This window comes from Salvelinus fontinalis, chromosome 17 (genome assembly GCF_029448725.1).
Source record: "Salvelinus fontinalis isolate EN_2023a chromosome 17, ASM2944872v1, whole genome shotgun sequence".
Classification (NCBI taxonomy): Eukaryota; Metazoa; Chordata; class Actinopteri; order Salmoniformes; family Salmonidae; genus Salvelinus; species Salvelinus fontinalis.
In genome coordinates, this window is record NC_074681.1 from 42,966,420 (window position 1) to 42,992,105 (window position 25,686).

The 25,686-nt window shown below is 41.9% G+C and overlaps 1 protein-coding gene across 1 annotated transcript in view; it reads right to left on the minus strand.

Annotated features, from left to right (window-relative positions):
- Window positions 1-25,686, minus strand: part of LOC129814440 (vertebrate ancient opsin-like) — a 91,061-nt gene that overhangs the window by 43,077 nt on the left and 22,298 nt on the right. Inside the window, exon 2 of the mRNA XM_055867553.1 lies at window positions 21,307-21,635. Within this exon, the coding sequence (XP_055723528.1) occupies window positions 21,307-21,635 (329 nt within the window). The remainder of the gene's footprint in view (window positions 1-21,306; window positions 21,636-25,686) is intronic.

The window sequence follows — 25,686 nt, forward strand, 5'->3', positions numbered from 1 at the left end:
GAAGAGCTGGGTGAAAGATGACTTTTTAGAAGCGCTGCGCACAGGCAGAAAAGTTGGTCTAAGTGGCTGTTGGACCAAAAAGTACATTTCAGGCCCTGTTAGCTCGGCTGCAGCAGGGTGCTCTATTCTTTGTGCCACTTCTCCATAGCTGCGTTGCTGGACTGTTGGTCTCGTCTGATTGGGGTGTTGTCCTGTTAGCATGGGGGGTAGTGGGGTGGGGTGGGTGCTGTCCACTCTGGAAGGGGCCTGATGGTGCAGGGTGGAGCTGGCCTCTCTGGATTAGGGCCTGGTGGTGTAGGGTGGTGCTGGTCTCTCTAGGTGCGGGCTGGTGGTTGTGATCTTGCAGGATGTATGACAGAGTTCCTGTTTTTTTCTTCTTCTTTTTCATTCAGTTTCCTAGCAAACACCTTAAAACCCTGATTGTTCAAGTGTACTAGGTTGCACATCAGCGGGTGGTAAATGTCATGCACAGAACTCTAGACAGCTCAGCGTTACTTGCCTTGAATAATGTGGAAGGGCACATCGCCACGTGGTAACAGGGGGGACATAGTGATTTTGGTGTTAGGAAATCTCTCTACAACTCTGGCTGCCACTTGCTGCGTTGCAGGAGCTACATGTCTTATCATTACCATCAAATCATTAGTACCTGTGTGAATTATAATATGTTTGGCCCAATTTCGTTTGTTGCTTGACTGACTTTTCAAGACACTTGCTGTTGTTGGGCACCATAGCTTTCTGACTGACATGCCAGGGACTAGCAGTTTCTCTATGAGAAATGTCCCATTGGAGTCATATAAAATGAAGGCCATATGGTCCTCTGCCTGGGTGCTGCGGTTCTGGGCCGTGGTGTCTGGAGTTATGTTCTTTGGATGGACTGGGATGGGGACCACAGGTTGCCTTTTGTTGTCTTGCTCTCTCCTGAGGGTCCCAGCATGGCTCCGCTTGCGCTGGTGTTCTGGGGCTGGGATGATCTTGGGGAGGTCTGGCCAGACCTATCTGACGAGGGGAAAGTGCTGGTGTGGGAGGAGGAGTTGTACTGGGTCTAGTTACTGACCTCTTGGGCTGAGTGTGTGAGTTCCCGGAGGTTCACTATGAGACGCAGTGGTACTGTTGATGAGGGGATGTGAGGGTGTGGTAGTGAGGGTTGCTCCAGTTGTTTTCTTAGAGCGTGGATGGTGATGTCCGTGTTGTAGCAATTCTATGACAACTCCCTTTGTAGATCTTCCCTGATGTCAGCTACCTCTCTCCTTATGATGCTCTCGACCGTTGCCCGTTTCTCTCTCGGCTCCTCCTTATCCTGCCTCAGTACTGTCGCCTTACCACAAAGCTCGTTCACCTCTTTCTCCAGTCGGGAGACACTCCCAAAGGCACCAAAGTGGTAAAGCATCAAAGTTATGGGACTGTTCTCAGAAATCAGCATGTATCTGATTCTGAATAGTTGACACGGTGCCAGCTGGCTACTTTGCAACAGTTGGCCAACGCGATAACTATGCAGAGAGTAGTCGGCTGTGCTGTAGAACTCGCAGTACTTATCGCGGAAGAACAGATGTCCAAAAAACGAATTTGTACATTAGCTAGAGCTTGACTACACTAGCTAGCTAGCTAACTAGAGGGAGTATTCAGCATTGAGTGTTGTTAGCATCTCTGCCTTTCATTTAATGTGGATTGATTTGAGACTGGTTCAGCCAGCATGCAGACACTTACTCCTTAACTAGCAAATGTCCGTGCACATTTCAAAATGTCATAAATACTGATTCTACCACCACAAAACACATTCGCTAGATGTCGAATTAAGTAGTGAAGGCTTGCTCATGAAAACAAAATATATCAATATTAGCGACAAGTTTATCGTTTTTGATAAGATTAACTCTGACTCTTTTGAGGATGGAAGGGGGTTCAATGGATGATGTCACCTTGGTAACATGTTTGAATGTTAGGACTAGGGCTGTGGCAGCCATTACATTTTGTCAGCCGGCTATTGTCATGCAAAGTCAGCCGGTCTCTCGGCAATTGACGGGGAATTAACATAAACACATTTAGCATCTCCAAGCCTCCACGCATACAAGCTGCATACAAGCCACCGAGGAGCACTTTTGGAACAGCTACATTCAAAAAAAAGTCTAATAAATCTATTTATCATACACCATCCCAATAAACCCATTGTTTATTTTAGGCAGGTCTAAAGAAACATTATGAGATGACGAAAATGTATTTCTGAAGAACAGAATATGAGTTGCCCTACTGTATGTTATCTGGCTATGCTTTAGGCTGCTTGTTCAATTAGCTGACAAGATACGTACGGTGTCATTATTTTAAATGATATGATTTGATAGTAAGAAGAATATAATTGAACTTAGCTTGATAAAATAGAAAGAATATTTTTCACATTCCGGAGCCAGTGCGCATATGAAGTGGCTATGTTGAGCTGAAAGTGATTATTTGAAACAGGACCTATACGCTAGATTAAGAGTTATTTGGCAACTTTAGTTGTGAATTATACAAACTTTATAATGTCTTAGAAATCAAACATATATGGGTTGCATGATGCGACTGCAGGCTATTGATAATTTTGAGAAAGTCACAGAAAAGCGTGCGCTCTGTTCCTTGCCTCAGGCTGCACAGCTGAGTGATCATATTTTCACCCATCAGACTATTCTCAATTAAATCTTGTCTTTACTAATACACTATATATACAAAAGTATGACACTCCTTCAAATGAGTGGATTGGGCTATTTCAGCCACTCCCGTGGCTGACAGGTATATAAAATCGACCACACAGCCATGCAATCTCCATAGACAAACATGGGCAGTAGAATGGCCTCACTGAAGAGCTCAGTGACTTTCGTCGTGGCATTGTCATAGGATGCCACCTTTCCAACAAGTCAGTTCATCAAATGCCTGCCCTGCTAGAGCTGCCCTGATCAACTGTAAGTGCTGTTGTTGTGAAGTGGAAAATCTAGGAGCAATAACGGCTCAGCCGCAAAGTGGTAGGCTCACAGAACAGGACCACAGAGTGCTTTACGCGTAAAGCGTAAAAATCGTCTGTCCTCGGTTGCAACACTCACTACTGAGTTCCAAAACTGCCTCTGGAAGCAACGTCAGCACAATAACTCTTCGTCGGGCGCTTCATGAAATGGGTTTCCATGGCCGAGCAGTCCCACACAAGCCTAAGATCACCATGCACAATGCCGAGTGTCGGCTGGAGTGGTGTACAGCTCGCCGCCATTAGACTCTGGAGTAGTGGAAACGTGTTCTCTGGAGTGATGAATCACACTTCAGTCCGAAGGATGAATCTGGGTTTGGCGGATGCCAGGAGAATGCTACCTGCACCAATAAATATTGCCAACCATAAAGTTTGGTGGAGGAGGAATAATGGCCTGGGGCTGTTTTCATGGTCCGGGCTAGGCCCATCAGTTCCAGTGAAGGGAAATCTTAACGCTGTAGCATACAATAATATTCTAGACAATTCTATGTTTCCAACTTTGTGGCAACAGTTTGGGGAAGGTCCTTTCTTGTTTCGGCATAACATTGCCCATGTGCACAAAGCGAGAAATGGTTTGTTGAGATCTGTGTGGAAGAACTTGACTGGCCTACACAGAGTCCTGACCTCAACCCCATCTAACACCTTTGGGATGAATTGGAACTCCAACTGCGAGCCTAATAGCCCAATATCCGTGCCCAACCTCACTAATGCTCAAACATCTAATGGAAAGCCTTCCCAGAAGAGTGGAGGTTGTTATAGCAGCAAAGGGTGGGAATGACGGGCAGGTCTCCACATACTTTTATTAATGTAGTGTATATAAAATTAGTTTCTATTATCAAATGGGCAGGAACAGGGGCTGGGGAAAAAAGACGTTACCTGTATGCACTCGAATAGCGAATGGAGGCTGCACGCTTTCCCGCTGGTCCGTTTTTTTTCCCAATTTTGCCTGGAGGCTACTTCGATTTTATAGCAGAGCTGTGCTTAATATGGGCAGCTGAAAAATAAATATAAGAACACTTATTTTGCCCAAACTCTGTATGACATGGGCTCTCGAACCCTGTTTCTGCAGCTACCCAGTGCTAAATTTGGGAAAGCAAGTGATTTTAGAATATAGGCTAGACCAATTAGCCTATGTGCCAAAGACATCTTAAATCAGTGTTGTTGTATGTTTTTCTGTCATGCGTAAAATGCCATTTTCGGTAGGCTATGTATTGTATAAGACACAATCACTGGAGTAGTGGAGGGTATAGTACTGTTGGTACGCCATATAGGCTACGCACTTATTTTTAAGCGGGTATTGCCTATACTCACTGATAAGTATCAAAGTAGTGTAGTGGAGCTATATGCCGTATCAATTAATAGGGCTGATGGAACAGATCGTAATGGTTAGCTTAAAATGTTGATAAACTATTATTTCTACACATTTTAGGCGCAGAAATGTACACACTGAGGTAGGCCTACAGGCGAATGTTCCAAAATGCAATTTGCGGGAAACACCTTTCTAAAATCAAGCGGTTTCGTGGACAGAGATGGAAATATCAGTTAGGAAGAGGAGGGATTTAAAGAAGCAACTGTCATGGGCTGCTAATATGATTAGGATAATGCCATTTGGCTGCTAGACGCATATGAGTAGATCTTTATTATAATAATTGCCTCCACGCTTCTATGGTGGGATTTTGTTTCTAAAGGCTACTTTGTAGAAAGTTAACACATGGCTCATAAAATGAAGCGAAACATCCAGGTTTCAAACAATAAAGGAACAGGAAACATATAGCGACGCTAATGATTGGCCTATCAGTCTTCTGGTTGATGGAAAGGCTTTTCTAAAAACCTTCTCTATTCAATGTGAACTACTGTAGACACAAAGTAGACTTTGCCTACCTGTCAGAATGATATCATGATTATTTGCATCGATCCAGAAACAGCTTCAATCAAACAATAGTGCTAGGTGCCTACACATTTGAATTAAAGGGTAAATACGCTCAAAAGTGGTCTCCTGATGTGGGTTAAGCATTGTTATGGAATTAGAACATACATTTTTGTCATATTCTGTCCAAAAAAAAGTATGACTGCGAACGAAAACCTTAAGAAATTATTTTTCAAAATCTGAAACCGGTGAATTTCGGACATATATGTTTCAATAGTAGGCCTACTATTAGCCTACTGCACAGTGCAACTTGGTTTGGCCTGACTGAAAGACCAATATGGGATTTATCATATAAGTCATTCAAAGTGTATGTCACTGTTTGTTATAGAATCTTTTACACAGGGTGCCTTTCCTTCGCCCAGGCGGGCCGCTTACATTCTTTGGGGCAGAATTATAGTAGACCCACTTCTCCAGGCACCACTACACCACTGGTACAATTTTATTTATTTTTTATTTAACCTTTATTTAACTAGGAAAGTCAGTTCAGAGCAAATTCTTATTTACAATGATGGCCTACACCGGCCAAACCCTCCCCTAACCCGGACAACACTGGGCCAATTGTGTGTCGCCTCATGGGTCTCCCGGTCGTGGCCAGCTGCGACACAGCCCAGAACCAGGCTTCTTTCTTCAAATTGATCATCACATTGAGGGGTGTTTTAAAAGCAGTATAGTGTTTTGATGATGACTGTTTCATCTGATTTTCAAAGACATTTGCATTGATGTCTGAGTTAGAGGGACAATAGAGCCCTGAGTGCCAGGCCATTAGGACCTGATGGCTGTTAGCAAGTTGGGTACTACCAAAGAATGTCCAGAATGCATAAAAGGAGATTACCTTGAGTCAACGGTCACATGGAATTTTACTGCGGTCATGACACCGGCGGTGATGATATCTGTTACGTTCCCCAGTTTCTGTGTTGTATTTGAGTGTGTATGTTTCAGGAGATGGCTTCCTGGAAGCCTCCCCAAACAGCTGATTGGTCGACCTCAGGCTAATTGATGATTGGAGCTGACTCCGCCCCCTCGTCAAGAAGCAGCTGACTCTAATCACCATTGCCACCAGAAGATATAAAAGCCAGTGTTTTGTTCAGAAGGAAAGGAAATGATTAGAGGTTAGAGGGAGATTGAATATTTTGGAGAAAAGATTAGAGAGAAGAAATGATTAGAGAGAGATTTTTTCTGGAGAATTTGATAGTGATAAAGTGTTGGTTGTTTCTCAAAGATATTTGGTATGTACTATGTAATTTGTTGCTGAGGGAACTGATTGGTTATGTCTGTTATATGTTATAGGACGCACTGTTTTGATTATTGAAATTGTTTGTTCTGTATCATTTGTTCCCAGGGGGGAAGGAGAAGGCACTTTGGGAGTGCTTAGGCAAGAGGCCCGAGGGCATACATATACCCGTAGTATATTCAATGTCTAGGCACACTAGGTAAGACCTGGGTGGACCACCCCCTGTATTTTGGTTAGGGCACCAGGTGGTGTTAAGTTAGGTAAGTTAAGTGGGTAGGCAGGTTAGATAGGAGAGGGGGAGCTTTGATATTTACTTTCTTTCCTTTGGTTCCGTCCAGCCCCTTTTCCCATATTACCGTGTAGGAAATAAATCCTAGTAACGGTAAATTCTGCCTTTGTCGTCCTTTCATCGCACCAACAAGCCCATACCTCTTTCGCTTCACGTTGAGTTGCAGCAGGGAGTTGCGTTCCCTCTTTTTAGAGGCGTGCGTAACAATATCCCATGAGTGTTTGCGAGTTATTAGACAGATCAGTGCAAATGGCCGTCACGCTATCTGACGAGACAATGGTGTCGGGGGGAAAAAAACTAGCACTGAGCATGAAAGCAGAACACTTTGGTAACTAAAGCAAGCAACACTTGGTAACACGTGTGAAGTATTTCAGCCTTCCCTATGGGTCTGCCCTATGTGACAGACCTTGCTAAGTGAAATCATGACCACAGACTATTTGGATGTGTCAAAGCAGAGATAATCAGATAAAACCAAGGGATTGAGGAAAAAATGACTGAATCCGACAGGTATTCACCACTAAAGGGATAAATGTCTGTCAGTCGATTGCTGCAAAGGTGTTCTTATTCACTCGACATCTAACTGTATTTCAATAGAGTGAACACATAACTGCTGTTTTTCGCCTGTCGAGTGTGTCATCGCCAATGTAGAGGGAGGAAAGATGTGATTATTACAAAATATTTTTACCATCACAAAATGCAGTACACAGGGAACATGTGACACACAAACAAAGCATTAAACTGACATTTATCAAACACACACATCACATTGACACCTTAAATGTATAATTAAGGAGGTGGTGTCATTGTTAAAATGACTTCTAATCACCACAAAGCCAAGCCCAATAAATAGCAATAGTTGTCTCAACTCAGAACATTGGACACCAAATGTATCGTTCAAATAAAAAAAGACTACTACTGTACCTTGTCTATGTCAAATGTTCCTCTATTTCAAGGCAACTGCTGTGTGGTATCATCTTGACAGCTGTGAAACTGTTTCATGCCTCGCCATCGACGGAAAATGGTTGCCCAAACCATCAACATTTGGACAGCAGATGAGACATGTCTGAAGTGTGTGTTGGAATGGCAATTACGGAGAGGAGAGAAGCTTTCATTGCGAATGAAGGACAGTGAAAGAGTTAGAGAGTGATGATCAAACATAGAAGAGAAAAGTACCAAAAGAGTGTTTCAGAGAATGAACAAATGAATCAGGAATAATGGCTCAGTTCCAAAATGTACACTACCACTCCGAATGAAGAGATGTATTGGGTATGCATGCTAACTTTGGAACCTAGCCATGGATTGTGATAAAAGGTTTGAAGTTCTTTACCTGCAGTTTCACTTAGTTTCACCAGTTTTATCCAATGTAAAAACTTAAATCAGCACATTCTCTAAATCCAATTGGCCGCTGAAGTTTCTCACAATCTATTAGGGCAGCTTTACAGAAATCCAATGTTGTAAACTCACAGGACATAGGAAACCTCAGTCCAAATATTTGGAATATCCACTGAACCGAGCTTATTTGTTGTCAAACTTCTGGCACAATAAGCTTTAGAGTGATTCTGACTTTCTTCAATTGTGGATCATGGAGGTACACGGTTCCATTGATCAAAACATCAAATGGATGATATATTATGTGGTTATAAGAGTAATTAAATGAATGGTGAACATGAATGTATCTCTAATCTCTAATGAATACATCAACAAATTAATCCGTTAATTATACCAAAAAATTCCACATATAAGGTTTCAGATGTGCTCACAAAAAATAATCAGATGACAAAATGACTGAACCGATGGCCTGTGTCAATTTGAATGCAGGCAATTTCCTCTGAGCAAATATAGAGCCAAGATAAAGGATAATTCAATTAAATTACAGGTATGGAACACCCAATTTCAATACTGCGAGATGCTCGTAACGGACGCTCTTTGGAAACGTGATAATTGTCAAAGTTGCAGGGTTGCCAAATTGAAATATAAGATCTCAGGTCGGCAGCGCAGGCAGCAAATGTCAGGTGGTTCCACACTCAGGAACAAAGACATCCCTAAGAGGTGAGCGATTCATTTTCAGTGGTTGGTGTCAGTCATAAACTGCCACGGCAGAATGGAAGGAAATGATTGTGGCCTGGCATGTTGCCATGGAAGTAGTCGTTTGTAGTCCTTTGTTTGCTTTTCGTTCCCAATAGTTTAGTCTATCATTTTAAAAAAGTTCAATGGAAAGTAGTACTAATCGATTAGTGCTTTTTGAGGTTGGTTCGAACATAACCATGTTTTTCGATTTCAGTTTCGATTATTATTATTTTTACATGAAATGCATTATGCACTATGCATTATGTGGGCTGAATACTGTAACACAGAATACAACAATTAATAAAAGTCCCATGATGGTAGTGACTGCCCATTTTTGCTTACTACTTATTAACCATCATTTTTTCACATTACTTTACTTTAATATTATATATATATATATATAATATTTCAGTTGTTGTCTATTTGTTTTATTTGATAACTCTATAGAGCTGCTGTGCTGTCTGACAAAATCATTATTTTAGTAGTTCTTCAAAGTAAATAAGTCATCATTTATGACTGCTGCATACCAACTATCAATCACTTAGATCATGTATTTTCAGGTAGAGATACCTTGTGAAGCAACTGCTTTCTATCCCTCTTGATCACGCGTTCTCTCTTCTCTCCATCTCCGTATGTGATTCCCATAGACGAGACAAGTAGGCCCGCGTGAAATAATCTTCTGTTGAATCTGACAATTAATCTTGATGGTTGTAAAGTCGTCTCAAATAAAACTGTGAAGGACCTCGGCATTACTCTGGACCCTGATCTCTCTTTTGACGGAACATATCAAGACCGTTTCAAGGACAGCTTTTTTCCATCTACGTAACATTGCAAAAATCAGAAACTTTCTGTCCAAATATGACGCAGAAAAATGTATCCATGCTTTTGTTACTTCTAGGTTAGACTACTGCAATGCTCTACTTTCCGGCTACCCGGATAAAGCACTAAATAAACTTCAGTTAGTGCTAAATTCGGCTGCTAGAATCCTGACTAGAACCCAAAAATTTGATCATATTACTAGTGCTAGCCTCCCAACTCTGGCTTCCTGTTAAGGCAAGGGCTGATTTCAAGGTTTTACTGCTAACCTACAAAGCCTTACATGGGCTTGCTCCTACCTATCTTTCCGATTTGGTCCTGCCGTACATACCTACACGTACGCTACGGTCACAAGACGCAGGCCTCCTAATTGTCCCTAGAATTTCTAAGCAGGGCTTTCTCCTATAGATCTCCATTTTTATGGAATGGTCTGCCTACCCATGTGAGAGACGCAGACTCATCTCTTCAGTGGGTCATATGATTGAGTGTAGTCTGGCACAGGAGTGTGAAGGTGAACGGAAAGGCTCTGGAGCAACGAACCGCCCTTGCTGTCTCTGCCTGGCCGGTTCCCCTCTCTCCACTGGGATTCTCTGCCTCTAACCCTATTACAGGGGCTGAGTCACTGGCTTACTGGTGCTCTTTCATGCCGTCCCTAGGAGGGGTGCGTCACTTGAGTGGGTTGAGTCACTGACGTGATCTTCCTGTCTGGGTTGGCGCCCCCCCTTGCGTTGTGCCGTGGCGGAGATCTTTGTGGGCTATACTCGGCCTTGTCTCAGGATGGTAAGATGGTGGTTGAAGGTATCCCTCTAATGGTGTGGGGGCTGTGCTTTGGCAAAGTGGGTGGGGTTATATCCTTCCTGTTTGGCCCTGTCCGAGGGTATCATCAGATGGGGCCACAGTGTCTCCTGACCCCTCCTGTCTCAGCCTCCAGTATTTATGCTGCAGTAGTTTATGTGTCGGGGGGCTAGGGTCAGTTTGTTATATCTGGAGTACTTCTCCTGTCTTATCCGGTGTCCTGTGTGAATTTAAGTATTTTCTCTCTAATTCTCTCTCTCTCTCGGAGGACCTGAGCCCTAGGACCATGCCTCAGGACTACCTGACTCCTTGCTGTCCCCAGTCCACCTGGCCGTGCTGCTGCTCCAGTTTCAATTGTTCTGCCTGCGGCTATGGAACCTTGACCTGTTCACCGGACGTGCTACCTGTCCCAGACCTGCTGTTTTCAACTCTCTAGAGACCGCAGGAGCGGTAGAGATACTCTTAATGATCGGCTATGAAAAGCCAACTGACATTTACTCCGGAGGTGCTGACTTTCTACACCCTTGACAACGACTGTGTTTATTATTCGACAATGCTGGTCATTTATGAACATTTGAACATCTTGGCCATGTTCTGTTATAATCTCCACCCGGCACAGCCAGAGGAGGACTGGCCACCCCTCATAGCCTGGTTCCTCTCTCGGTTTCTTCCTAGGTTTTGGCCTTTCTAGGGAGTTTTTCCTAGCCACCGTGCTTCTACACCTGCATTGCTTGCGGTTTGGGGTTTTAGGCTGGGTTTCTGTACAGCACTTTGAGATATCAGCTGATGTAAGAAGGGCTATATAAATACATTTGATTTGATTATGGTAATTGTAGTTAATTACCATGTTTTCTGCGGTAAACTATATAGATTATTGGTCTGGTGGAAACTACAACTCCCTAGTACATCGCACAGTTCATGCTTGATCTGATTTATGTTTAGAGAAACTGCGCATCGAGCTCACACATTGTCATGCTGAAACAAGAAAGATCCTTCCCCAAATGGTTGCCACAAAGTTGGAAGCACATACTCGTCTCGAATGTTATTGTATGCTGTAGCGTTAAGATTTCCCTTCACTGAAACTAACGGGCCTAGCAGTTACTGTTGGCACTATGTATTGGTGCATGTACCATTCTCCTGGCATTCGTCCATCGGACTCATAGGACTTCATGACACTCATAGGACTTCATGTTACACAATACATGCATGTTTTGTTTGATAAAGTTCATATTTATATAAAAAAATCAGAGTTTACATTGGCGCGTTACATTCACTAGTTCCAAAAACATCAAGTGATTTTGCATAGCCACATCGTTTCAACAGAAATACTCATCATAAATGTAGATGATAATACAAGTTATACACATGGAATTATAGATATACCTCTCCTTAATGCAACCGCTGTGTCAGATTTCAAAAAAACTTTACGGAAAAAGCAAATCATGCAATAATCTGAGACGGAGCTCAGAACAATAGCCAAATTAGCCGCAATGTTGGGGTCAACAGATACCAGAAAATACATGATAAATGTTTCCTTACCTTTGATGAACTTAATCAGAATGCAGTCCTAGGAATCCCAGATCCACAATAAATGTTTGATTTGTTCGATAATGTCCGTTATTTATGTCCAATTAGCTACTTTGGAATTGTTTACCGCTGACGCGATAACCAAAGTCACAAAGCGCATCTACTATAACGTGACGAAATGTCCAAAAGTTCCGTAATAGTCAGTAGAAACATGTCAAACGATGTACTGAATCAATCTTTAGAATGTTGTTAACATACATCTTGAATAACGTTCCAACCAGAGAATTAGATTGACTTCAGAAGAGCGGTGGAATGGAGGTCCTCCTCATGTGAAGGCGCGTGTTCAATGCGTGGTCACCTCATGGCAGTGATTACTAATTCCTGTCTCCTTCGGCCTCCCTTCACATTAGAGTAATCAGACAAAGTTCTATTGACTATTGACATCTAGTGGAAGCCGCAGGAAGTGAAAACTCATCAATATCTCACTGTAATTTCAATGAGAGCTTGGTTGAAAATCTGCCACATCAGAAACAATTCAAACAGGAAGTGGAACTTCTCAGGTTTTTGCCTGCCATATGAGTTCTGTTATAATCACAGACATCATTCAAACAGTTTTAGAAACCTCAGAGTTTTTTCTATCCAATAACAAATAATAATATGCATATATTAGCAACTGGGACTGAGGAGCAGGCAGTTTACTATGGGCACCTCTGTGCACCTTTCATCCAAGCTACTCAATACTGCCCCTGCAGCCATAAGAAGTTAACATAGAGATTCTGGGAACATCAGAAAGGTGGGGGGAAATGAACTATATTCTGGTAATCCGACCAATTGAACATATGTGGTGGTACTTAATGTATATTATGTCAGTTCGGTTGTCATCTGGCACATTCTCATCAATGATAGAATGACATAAACTCTACAGTGGAAAGTCTACACATCCGAGTTATCGGATTCACATGGAATTGTTGTTCAATTTAAATGTTTGAATATGAAATTATTTGTGATGGGATGAAATGTGATTTTAGCTTCTAAAATGTGAGAATTGGGTTTTCATAAGTGAATTAGGCCCGACTCAGTGGAATTATGAAACACAACCCTTTTCTCCCTCCACTATATAAGCCATTGACGAAAATGTAACCTCCTGTTCCAAGGATGTGAGGACGACGGTCCCTGCGTTAAAAAGGACTAACATGTCAACTACAGATTTAAGCCAACATCAGCGTGAACTTTGGTTGTGAATGGTATGAACTTTGAACTTTGATACCTCCTAGACGGTATGTTAGCAACAGCAGCTGCAAACGTAAATTAGGAAAGAACAGACCGAGTATCCCCTCTACTACACAACGACATTACTACAACATAACCAATTTATCAGCAGAGACATTCTTCAAAGGACAAAGGACTCGGTTGGGCAACACGGCCTTCCATCTACCACCAACCTACCGAAGCACAGCTCAGAGTAAATATTTATTGCATTTTCCTTTTCCAAATGGGCGGTAATTTAGAATGCATAAGATACTGTGTTTACGATAGCATGGCTTCTCCCCTTGGTTCCTCAAGTCTTCCCGCTCTTTCACTCAAACCCAGACCCCTTTTCTTTTGTGTAACCAGCTGTCATATCTGTTCCGCCCGCTAGGGACATTTTCCTTTATGACATAATTTGTAATCAAGGTATGATTCATTCTGTGTATATGTCATTCTGTGTGATTAGTTAGGTATTTAGTAAATAAATAATTAAACCCAATTTTGTATTGCTGATTCAACTTGTTAGCCAGGGTTCGTGAAGATAACCAAGAATTTACAACTTTCAGATGAGACTGAAATAAGGTGACGATTAATATTGACGTAAAATATTACTAGGTCTTTAAGAGTTTATTCGGAAGATAACAGCTCTATAAATATTATTTTGTGGTTGTAACGATTTTCCTCCTCTTCAGACGAGGAGTATGAAGAATCGGACCAATACGCAGCGTGGTAAGTGTCCATAATATTTTAATAAACTGAACACGACAAAATACAAAAATAACAAAGTGAATGATAACGAAAACCGAAACAGTCCTGAAATGTGAAACAAACACAATCACCCACAACCCACAATGGAAAACAGGCTACCTAAGTATAGCTCCCAATCAGAGACAACGATAGACAGCTGCCTCTGATTGGGAACCACACCAGGCCAAACACAGAAATAGACAACCTAGACATACAACATAGAATGCCCACCCACATCACACCCTGACCAAACAAAACATAGAAACATACAAAGCAATCTATGGTCAGGGCGTGACAGTGGTGCCCCGACTTTCTAGTTAATTACATTTACATGATTAGCTCAATCAGGTAATAGTTATTACGGAGAAAGGATTTTATAGAATAGCATGTCATATCACTTAATCCGGCATAGTCAAAGACACGACATGGCCAACATACCACGGCTAATTAGAGCAGTAAAAATACATGTTTTGTCATACCCGTGGTATACGACGACTGTCAGCCAATAAGCATTCAGGGCTCGAACCACCCAGTTTATAAATACTGATATATCACATGCCTTTTATTTTCCTGCATAAGTCAAATTTGGCCTCAACTGCCATTCATTCCAATTTGACTGGTTTTGATTTCTTCCTGACCAATATAGATGCGGTAAAGAGGTCAATCAAACTCAACCAAAACAATGGAATTGCCATGGAAATGCATGGGGGAATGATCCCAAATCTCCTCACTGCCCCCCAGAAAAATGTGCCAAAATTTAAGCTATGGTTTATATGTGTATTTCACACGATGTTAATTAAGGTAAAAATCTGAATATAATGCTTGTATGGATGTCAACCCCAACACATGTTCATGTCATCATCACCAATCAACTGCATTACAGTTAAAAAATGACTTTGACTACCACTACCCGTTTCTGTATGCTAGCTATGCTAACCAGCTTAAACGAACTGCAGCATTTAGCAGTCAATTCTTCTAATCCTGAAAAAGGACAACTTCTAAATGTTGCCAGCAAAACAGCCACATATGTCCAAATTGGACTTAAGTAACCATATGTGAGCCTGTTACAATGCATAAATCATTACGGATTTCACAAATATCCATATTTTTTTTATTTAACCTTTATTTAACTAGACAAGTCAGTTAAGAACAAATTCTTATTTACAATGACAGCCTACACCGGCCAAACCCTTACGACGCTGGGCCAATTGTGCGCCACCCTATGGGACTCCCAATCACGGCCGAATGTGATGCAGCCTGGATTCGAATCAGGGATTGTAGTGACGCTTCTTGCACTGAGATGCAATGCCTTAGACCGCTGTGCCACTTTGGTAGATCAGATTTTTAGAATGTGAGCTAATCTGGTGAAAGTGTGAAAAAAAGCATATTTAATGCTGAAACCCTCATATTAAACAGCATATTAAAGTTGATGGTTTATATTTAGGATAATGTTTTACAGCTTTTTATTTTATTTTTTAAATCATCTTATTTTTATTATTTTATATATTTTACATAAAATTACAGATACCTGTGATAATCTGAAGTACCCAAAAAGGTGACTAAACATACAACAACAAAAAATCTATTTACCAAAATTCTGGTAGTTTACTGGTAAATTTTGAACGATTCCAGTAATACACCTTCCCTTTGCAACCCTAGTCACTGTTGTAAGAAGAAACAAATATGACAAGGAAAACTTCTGTACACAGGATCCTGTATTTCCACAGGTTAGCTCTGGAAAGCACTGGTTTGTAGAGAGTGCTGTTGTTATCTGTGCAATGTTCGAATGAGACAGCCATGACCTGCTCATCTCAAATTGTCTGATCATATCTTTTAGGCTTGGACAAATGCAGTTCCTTTCTCAAGTGACTGACAATAGATAAATGTATACAATGCCTCTCGATGTGTGACTTGCCTCTGACCAGGTCTGTGGTATTGGCGACACGAACAGGTTTAAAATGAACTTACCTGGTTGACTAACAAAGTGCTTTTCACAGCAAATCGTAGCTCTTTCCATTTCCTTTTTCTTCCAGATGGCAGAAGCTTTCGTAGAAAACTTCAATTTGAACCCCTAGCACATCAACCACCTATGTTTTCCCTCTGCTAATCAAAAGTCAAGAGTCAAAGAAGTAGCGGATTAATCTGATTCAAGGCCTCGTAACTACAGGTTAACGATGTGGATAGGAAAGTCGCAGAGAGGCGCAGAGAGGCGCATGCAAAGGCGCAGAGAGACAAAGAGAAAGAGTGAGACACACAGAGCGACAGAGAGAGTGGTTAAGAGATTGAGAGAGATTAGCCAAGAGAGAGAGAAACGGAGAGTGAAGGAGCCAGACCTGCCACTTGTGGCCCACACACAAACTGTCCAAGAGCTTCCTCAAGATCACTTGCAAAGGTCCCACTAATTGGCATTTTAAAAACATGCAAACTGTTTGAGTCAGATAACCATGTGTTTCTGAGCTCCTTATTGTCAATTGCAAGTATACTCTCTAGATGTGTCTTTACAGACAAGCATGTGTATGGAAAAGAAAACACAAGGGTACTACAGAATATTACATGGTATGAAATATATGCAACACATTTTCCACCAACAGTTTTCTGTGCTAATGCACCACACAACAATGATGTGTGGTAAGATTGCTAGTTAGCCTATTACAGATCTGTACAAATGATCCACCTCCCACTATTGTCACTATTAATGGTGGATAGTGTCACGCCTTGTGTTTCAACTGTCCTTGTGATTGTTGCCTATCTTCCCCATTATCCCCTGTGTATTTATACAAGTGTTCTCTGTTTGTCTGTTACCAGTTCGTCTTGTTTGTCAAGTGAACCAGCAGTTTGTCTCAGCTCCTGCTTTTCCCCATTCTATCTTTTTCTCGCCCTCCTGGTTTTGACCCTTGCCTGTCTGACTCTGAACCGGTCTGCCTGACCACTCCGCCTGCCCCTGACCTTGAGCCTGCCTGTCGTCCTGTACCTTTGCCCCTTCTCTGGATTACCAACCTCTGCCTGTCCGGACTCTGAGCCTGCCGGCCTGACCACTCTGCCTGACCTGACCCTGAGCCTGCCTGTCGTCCTGTACCGTTGCCCCTTCTCTGGATTATGTACGCCTGCCTGCCTTGACCTGTCGTTTGCCTGCCCCTGTTGCTGTAATAAACATTGTACTTCAACACAGTCTGCATTTGGGTCTTACCTGAAACCTGATAGATAGAGTACAGGACACAACATTAGGCTGCTATATTTACAGTACCTGTGGTATAGTTAGCGTGCCGAAAAGCGTAGTGCATATGGGAGGTACCAAAACACCTTGATAGGGGAGCTGCATGCAAGCAGATGAGAAAATTTGACTAGGATGGAATAAATTATATACAGTGGCTTGCGAAAGTATTCACCCCCTCGGTATTTTTCCTATTTTGTTGCCTTACAACCTGGAATTAAAATAAATTTTTGGGGGGGTTTGTATCAATTGATTTACACAACATGCCTACCACTTTGAAGATGCAAAATATATATTTTTGTGAAACAAACAAGAATTAAGACAAAAAAAACGGAAAACTTGAGCGTGCATAACTATTCACCCCCCCAAAGACAATACTTTGTAGAACCACCTTGTGCAATTACAGCTGCAAGTCTCTTGAGTACGTCTCTATAAGCTTGGCACATCTAGCCACTGGGATTTGTTCCCATTCCTCAAAGCAAAACTACTCCAGCTCCTTCAAGTTGGATGGGTTCCGCTGGTGTACAGCAATCCTTAAGTCATACCACAGATTCTCAATTGGATTGAGGTCTGGGCTTTGACTAGGCCATTCCAGGACATTTAAATGTTTCCCCTTAGCCTTTTGCCAATAGGTGGCGCAATTAGCATTTTTATTTCTGGGTGTCACCAAATTAAACTGCCTCGTGCTCAATTCTTGATCGTACAATATGCATATTATTAATTCTATTGGATAGAAAACACTTTCTAGTTTCTATAGCCGTTGGAATTTTGTCTGTGGGTGACCCAGAACTCTTTCTACAGCGAAATCCATGACAGGTACTGCGATGGTCTGAGAGCGAAGCTCTGATTTCAGATCAGTTTTGAAAGTCTGTGAATATCCTATGGAATGACATGAACTGCACCCGCCTTCCCCTGGATGTCAGTAACCAATGATAAGTGGAATGGGCTTGCTGCGTAGCTCTCAGAGGTTATAAAAGGCCAAGGAGCGAGAGGAGCCTTCCTTTCGAAGCTGAACATTGCGCGAAGTGGACCTCAGGATGCCATTTTCAAACGCTCAATTTTAAACGTTAGATGTATCCATCTGTAATTTAATTAGACATAGGTGTTAGAAGCATCATAACGAAGCTATTTTAAACCGAGTTATATCAGATTATGCGAGTATATTGCTATTTTTCGGAATTTCAACAGTATTGCGCCTTGAGGATTTGGACACGTTGGTGCAAAATAGCTATGGCTAGCTAGCTGCTATATCAGAAGTTGAATGCAACGTTTTACAACCAAGCAACGATTCTTTTGGACAAAGAACCACCATGGCAAGATTCTGATGGAAGCTCGTCGAAAAGTAAGAGCTATTTATGATGTTATTCCGTTTTTATGTGGAAAAATGTAAACTCAATAATGGTGAATAGTGACGCCGTTATTGCGTCACTAGTCTGGCTGTAACGCACACTGTATGTCTAGTAACGTTAATTTTAAAAATCTAACTCTGCGGTTGCATTAATAACTAATACATCTTTCATTTCATGTCCAACCTGTATTTTTTTAGTCAAGTTTATGAATAGTTTTTGATAAAAATATTTGTATTTTCAAAATGGCGCCGGCCAGATTGCTTGAGTAGTTGAACACTATTTCCATTGTGTAAGCACGATTTGTGCCGCTAAATATGCACATTTTCGATCAAAGTCTATATGGATTGTGTAATATGATGTTACAGGAGTGTCATTCTGAGAAGGTTAGTGAAAAAATTAATATATTTTGGCGATGTTGAGTTATCGCTCTCTTTGGCTAGAATCAATGCTCTGGTAACGTTTGCATATGTGGTATGCTAATATAACGATTCATTGTGTTTTCGCCGTAAAACACTTAGAAAATCTGAAATGTTGTCTGAATTCACAAGATCTGTGTCTTTCCATTGCTATGTGCTGTGTATTTTTAAGAAATGTTTTATGATGAGTAAATTGGTAATACACGTTGCTGTCTGTAGTAATTCTAGGAGCTTTGGTGAGATTTGTGATGCTGGCTGCAATGGCAAACTATGATTTATACCTGAAATATGCACATTTTTCTAACAAAACCTATCCTATACCATAAATATGTTATCAGACTGTCATCTGATGAGCTTTTTTCTTGGTTAGTGGCTATCAATATCTTAGTTTAGCCGAATTGGTGATAGCTACTGGTGTTGAGAAAAAATGGTGGACAAAGAAAAAGGGTGTCTTTTGCTAACATGGTTAGCTAATAGATTTACATATTTTGTCTTCCCTGTAAAACATTTTAAAAATCTGAAATGGTGACTTTATTCACAAGATCTGTATCTTTCATTTGGTGTCTTGGACTTGTGATTTAATGATATTTAGATGCTACTATTTAAATGTGACGCTATGCTAGTGATGCTAATCAGTGTGGGGGGGGGGGGTGATCCCGGATCCGGGTTTCTGAGGCGGTAAAAGTTAAACCATTTGAGTGTTGCTTTAGCAGTATGCTTATTATCATTATCCTGCTGGAAGGTGAACCTCTGTCCCAGACTCAAATCTCTGGAAGACTGAAACAGGTTTCCGTCAAGAATTTCCCTGTATTTAGCACCATCCATCATTCCTTCAATTCTGACCAGTTTCCCAGTCCCTGCCGATGAAAAACATCCCCACAGCATGATGCTGCATCTCGGGGTGATGAGAGGTGTTGGGTTTGAGCCAGACATAACGTTTTCCTTAAATGGCCAAAAAGCTCAATTTTAGTCTCATCTGACCAGAGTACCTTCTTCCATATGTTTGGGGAATCTACCACATGCCTTTTGGCGAACACCAAACGTGTTTGCTTATTTTTTTCTTTAAGCAATGGCTTTTTTTCTGGCCACTCTTCCGTTAAGCCCAGCTCTGTGGAGTGTACGGCTTAAAGTTGTCCTATGGACAGATACTCCAATCTCCACTGTGGAGCTTTGCAGCTCCTTCAGGGTTGTCTTTGGTCTCTTTGTTGCCTCTCTGATTAATGCCCTCCTTGCCTGGTCCGTGAGTTTTGGTGGGCGGCCTTCTCTAGGCAGGTTTGTTGTGGTGCCATATTCTTTCCATTTTTTAATAATGTATTTAAAGGTGCTCCGTGGGATGTTCAAAGTTTCTGATATTTATATAACCCAACCCTGATCTGTACTAGTTTTACGGTTTTTATTTATTTAGACATCTTTGAAAGAAGTAATTTTTTTCATTTCACTTCACCAATTTGGACTATTTTGTTTATGTCCATTACATGAAATCCAAATAAAATACATTTAAATTACAGGTTGTAATGCTTTTTTTTTTTACGGCAAGGGGGATACATACTTTTGCAAGGCACTGTAGTTAAGCCTGCAAAACTGTCCCTAATTATTCTCTATGCAAGGACAGAGAGAGGGAGTCTGTCCCATGACCAACTCCTCTCTACTAATAAACACCCTTAAATTCCATACAATGCGGCAGCAATAAAAAGACGATTACACCCACAATGGGGAAGCTGCATCATCCCAAACTTCCCTCCCTCACCTCCCTTACGTTGATTGGCTATATATCATTGATAAGGTAGAGATGGTGGAGCCTGTCGCAGCTTAAAAGAGATTTTGTTATCCTCATGTGGCCCGGACCATAGACGAGCACTTTATTAGATTGGGGAATTCAATGCTGTCAGCTTCTCTGATTTCATTACTATGCGTCTTCAGAAGAAAAAATAAAAGGAAAAAATTAAGAAAGGAGGTATCTGCTTATTACAATAATAGAAACTTTGGTCATTATTCATGTCGCTCCTCGTGGTTGTTGATGAGCCGCTGAGCGTTTATCATTTAAGGCATGATGCACTAAGAGTTGAGTGAGCTGTAATCCTGGAAAGATTGCTCTGAGACCGGCTTTCAGAAATCAGAGCAAGGCGAGATCCCCGGGAGGTCTCTCTCTCAGTGTGAGACAGCGCTTCCTTTACAGCTTCTCTGCTGATAGTCAGAGATGAGAGTGGAAAGGAAAGCAAAAGCTGCCATAGTTCATGATGATTTACTGGGGTAACAATGCACTTAAGAACATACAATTGTGAGACAAGTTGGAAGTACCGTAACATACATCATTGCTGCACTCTAGACACAATTGTGGTTTATTCCATATATTGCATCGTATTTAACTTCTGAACTTGGACAATGGCTGAAAAATATTTTAATGTGTGAATCTCTAGTCATTTCCACGGGTTTTTACACCGGCTAGTACAATTACTGCCACAATCAAGTAGCTGCAAAAAATACCCCATAGTGTGTGTTGTTATTAGTAAGGATGGGTAGGTTGGAGACGGCCACAAATGTCTCTGTAATTGCAACTCAGCACTGCCGAGACCAAGGAACAGTAGTCCATGCATTTCGTAGTGTGCACTGTAACAGAGTTGTGTGCAATAGCTGCTGTAATGAAAATCAACATGAATAAATGTATGATTTCAAGAAAACCAATGTGGTTGTCCTACTCACCTGTTTGATTGCATACAACAGCTTACCATAGCAGTAGACTATGACCAGGAAGGGGATGATGAGGCAGAAAACAAAGAGGCAGAGGATGTACGAGACATTGTTGGCACTCTTGGCCTTCCAGTCCACGGAACATGTGGTACCGGGCCCCTCGGGGCCGTAGCGGCTCCAGCCGAAGAGCGGCGGCAGGGTCCACATCAAGGAGTAGAACCAGGAGAAAGCGACGCCCAAGGCTACCTTCCGGTAGTTGGTGGAGTCTGCCTTGGTTGGGCCCATCATGGTGCTGTAGCGCTCGTAGGAGAGCACGGCCAGGGAGATGAGGGACACGATGCCTGGAAACGAGAACACAGACACTCGCTCAGACTATGTAGAACAGGGCCAATACAGGAGTTCATCGGGGGGGGGGGGGGGGGGGGGGGGGGGGGGTCAAAACAACACAGACACAACACTCCAGCCTTAAAACAAACGTTTACCTACGGGATGTTTAAACAAAAATGCATGCAGAATCATTAGTGGGAGTGCTCATACAGACACAAGTAAATGATATCACACTTGAGTGTATGCTGGCTTCCTACTGTTTTACCCTGGAAGGGTAAGTAATGCATCCATATAGGTTGTTATTACTTTGCAAAGAGAGATTCCAATGTACTATACAACATGTAAGTGTGATTGCTTCACACAAAGTAGCATAGGGCATGCAGAATTCAGCTTTTAGACATTCTGCAGGAGGGCCAATGATAGCAGTGATGAATAGATGCCACAAAAGCTTCCATATAGCATTCTATAATTTCTCACCTTTCAATGCACATACTTCCTGCTCTGCAACATTTGCAAAGGAGCAATTCATATCCAGCCACTGCTCCCAGAAACCTGACCCCTCATCTTCTTTATCTTGTTTGTTTTTTCATTTGAAGTGAAACGTAATATTTGTATGTAATATTTCCGCCATCGTTTCCTATGACCGAAAAGAACATCAGAACAGCGATCACTAACCTTGATTTGGATGAAGATTTCTACTTCAACGAGTCGAGGGCGCAGGACATACCGCTCACCCCGGGCCAGGCCTTAATTTGTATTTATTTATTTCACCTTTATTTAACCAGGTAGGCCAGTTGAGAACAAGTTCTCATTTACAACCTCGACCTGGCCAAGATAAAGCAAAGTAGTGCGACAAAAAACAACTACACAGAGTTACACATAGGATAAACAAAAGTACAGACAATAACACTATAGAGAAATCTATATACAGTGTGTGCAAATGGAGTAAGGAGGTAAGGCAATAAATAGGCCATAGTAGCGAAGTAAATACAATTTAGCAAATTAACACTGGAGTGAGTGTTAAAAGAGCAAAAAGTAAATAAAAACAATATGGGGATGAGGTAGGCAGTTGGATGGGCAATTTACAGATGAGCTATGTATCCCAGATACTCGGAAAAGGAAAAGATGGCGTAAGAGAGGCCGGCATGCAGGCACCCTTACAAAACTAAGTCTGCAAATAAATTTTCCGCCTCTATCCTCCGTTCAATTGGCGAACGTACAATCACTGGAGAACAACTGGACGAGCTCCGTTCAAGACTATCCTATGTTCCTCGGAGTCGTGGCTGAACGAGAGCATGGATAATATACATCTAGCTGGTTTCTCTATGCATTGGCAGTATCAAACGGAAGCATCGGGAAAGCTCAAGGGGGGAGGTGAGTGTCTTTTTGTTAACAACAGCTGTAATATTAAGAAAGTCTTGAGGGTTCTGCCCGCCTGAGTTATAATACCTCATGATAAGTTGTAGACCATACTATTTACCAAGAGAGTTCTCATCTATATTTATTGTTGTCTATTTACCACCACAAACTGATGCTGGCACTAACACCGCACTCAAAGAGATGTATCGGGCCATAAGCAAACAAGAAAATGCTCATCCAGAGGCGGTGCTCCTAGTGGCCGGTGATTTTAAAGCAGGGAAACTGAAATATGTCTTACCTAATTGTCATCTGTGCACCAAGAGGATCAAAACTCTAGATCACCTTTACTCCACACACTGAAATGCGTACAAAGCTCTCCCTCACCCTCCATTTGGCAAAGCTGACAATAACTCTATCCTCCTGATTCCTGCTTACAAGCAAAAACTCAAACAGGAAGTACCAGCTCAATATGGAAGTGGTCCGATGAAGCGGATGATAAGCTACAGCGTCTGGTGATCCGTCTGGTCCTGCAGCCTTGTGAATGTTAACCTGTTTAAAACTCGTACTCACATAGGCTACGGAGTGCGTGATCACACAGTCATCCGGAACAGCTGGTGCTCTCATGCATGGTTCAGTATTGCTTGTCTCGAAGCGAGCATAGAAGAAAGCATAGTTTGTAAGCCCTGCCACATCTGACGAGCGTCAGAGCCTTTGTAGTAGGATTTGATCTTAGTCCTGTATTGACGCATTACCTGTTTGATGGCTCGTTAGTGGTCGTAACAAGATTTCTTATAAGCGTCCAGATTAGTGTCCCGCTCCTTGAGTGGCAACTCTAGCCTTTAGCTCAGTGCGGATGTTGCCTGTAATCCATGGCTTCTGGTTGGGATATGTATGCATGTTCACATTGGAGACGACGTCGTCGATGCACTTATCAAGCCGGTGACTGATGTGGTAAACTCCTCAATGCCATTGGATGAATCCCAGGAAACATATTACAGTCTGTGCTAGTAAACAGTCCTGTAGCGTAGCATCCGCGTCATCTGACCCCTTCTGTATTGAGCGAGTCACTGGTACTTCCTGCTTTAATTTTTGCTTGTAAGCAGGAATCATGATAGAATTATGGTCAGATTTGCCAAAAGGAGGGTGGGGGAGAGCTTTGTATGCATCTCTGTGTGTGGAGTAAAGGTGGTCGAGAGTTTTTTTCCTCTGGTTGCACGTGACAAAATTTGGTACAACTGATTTAAGTTTGCCTGCATTAAAGTTCCCGGCCACTAGGAGCGCCACTTCTGCATGAGCATTTTCTTGCTTGCTTATGGCCTTATAGAGTTGGTTGAGCGCGGTCTTAGTGCCAGCAGCGAGCTGTGGTGGTAAGTAGACGGCTACAAATAATATAGATGAGAACTCTCATGGTAGATAGTGTGGTCTACAGCTTATCATAAGGTACTCTACCTCAGGTGAGCAACACCTCAAGACTTCATTAATATTAGACATCGCGCATCCACTGTTATTGACAAATAAACACACACCCTCACCCCTCGTTTTACCAGACATAGCTTCTCTGTTTTGCAGGTGCATGGAAAATCCTGCCAGCTATATATTATCCGTGTCGTCGTTCAGCCATGACCTGGTGAAACATAAGATATCACAGTTTGTAATGTCCCATTGGTAGGATAATCATAATCGTAGGACATCAATTTTATTTCCCAATGATTGCATGTTAGCCAGTAGGACAGATGGCAATGGGAGTTGCAGATTCTCAGAAGGCAGCCCGACATGCGCCCCCTTTTCCTCTGTCTTTTCTTCATGCAAATGATGGGGATTTGGGCCTGTTCCTGGGAAAGCAGTATATTCTTCTTGTCGGACTCGTTACAGGAAAAAGCTTCTTCCAGTTCGAGGTGAGCAATTACTGTTCTGATGTCCAGAAGTCATTTTGTCGGTCATAATAGACGGAAGCAGCAATATTATTTACCAAATAAGTAAAAAAATAAGTTACAAACAATGCAAAAAAACTAAGGAAATAGCACAGTTGGTTAGAAGCATGTATTAGGGCAGTCATCCTCTTCTGCGCCATCTTAAAACATCTGGATATTGTCAGGACCCGGTGAGAGAAACAGTCACTAATAGTTGGCAGAACCCAGAAGATGAGGCAGACTCAGCAGTACTAGAGATAATGATTTAATAAAAGGACAAGATCTTCAGGCAAAGAATATAAATCCACCACGTCCAAAATAAAGCCAAGAGGCACAAAATGGATATCCTCCAAAATACAAAGAAACTCCACAAAGTGGTAAAAACAGCAGGGAAAAACAAACCTCAAAGACTACTCAAAAATACACAAAAACTAAACCAGAGAACCTCTGGAAAATCCAATAAGAGAACTATATGTTTCACACAAAAAGGCTTGGGCTGGGGCTGGGTGCTAACATACAAACACTGAGCAAAGAACTGAGGAACACACAGGGTTTAAATACTAACAAGGGAACGACACACAGGTGCAAACAATAAAAGAGCAAGGAAAAAACAAAAGGTTCAAAAAAGGTGCAATGGGGACATCTAGTGACAAAAACCAGAACAGTCCTGGCCAAAACCTGACAGATATGCTCCATGCCATAGGCTTGTTAATTTAGCTGACAAGATATGCTTATACGTCCTGTGCCATTCTATTATTTTATATATTTTTTTAAATAAGAAGAATATAATTGAATT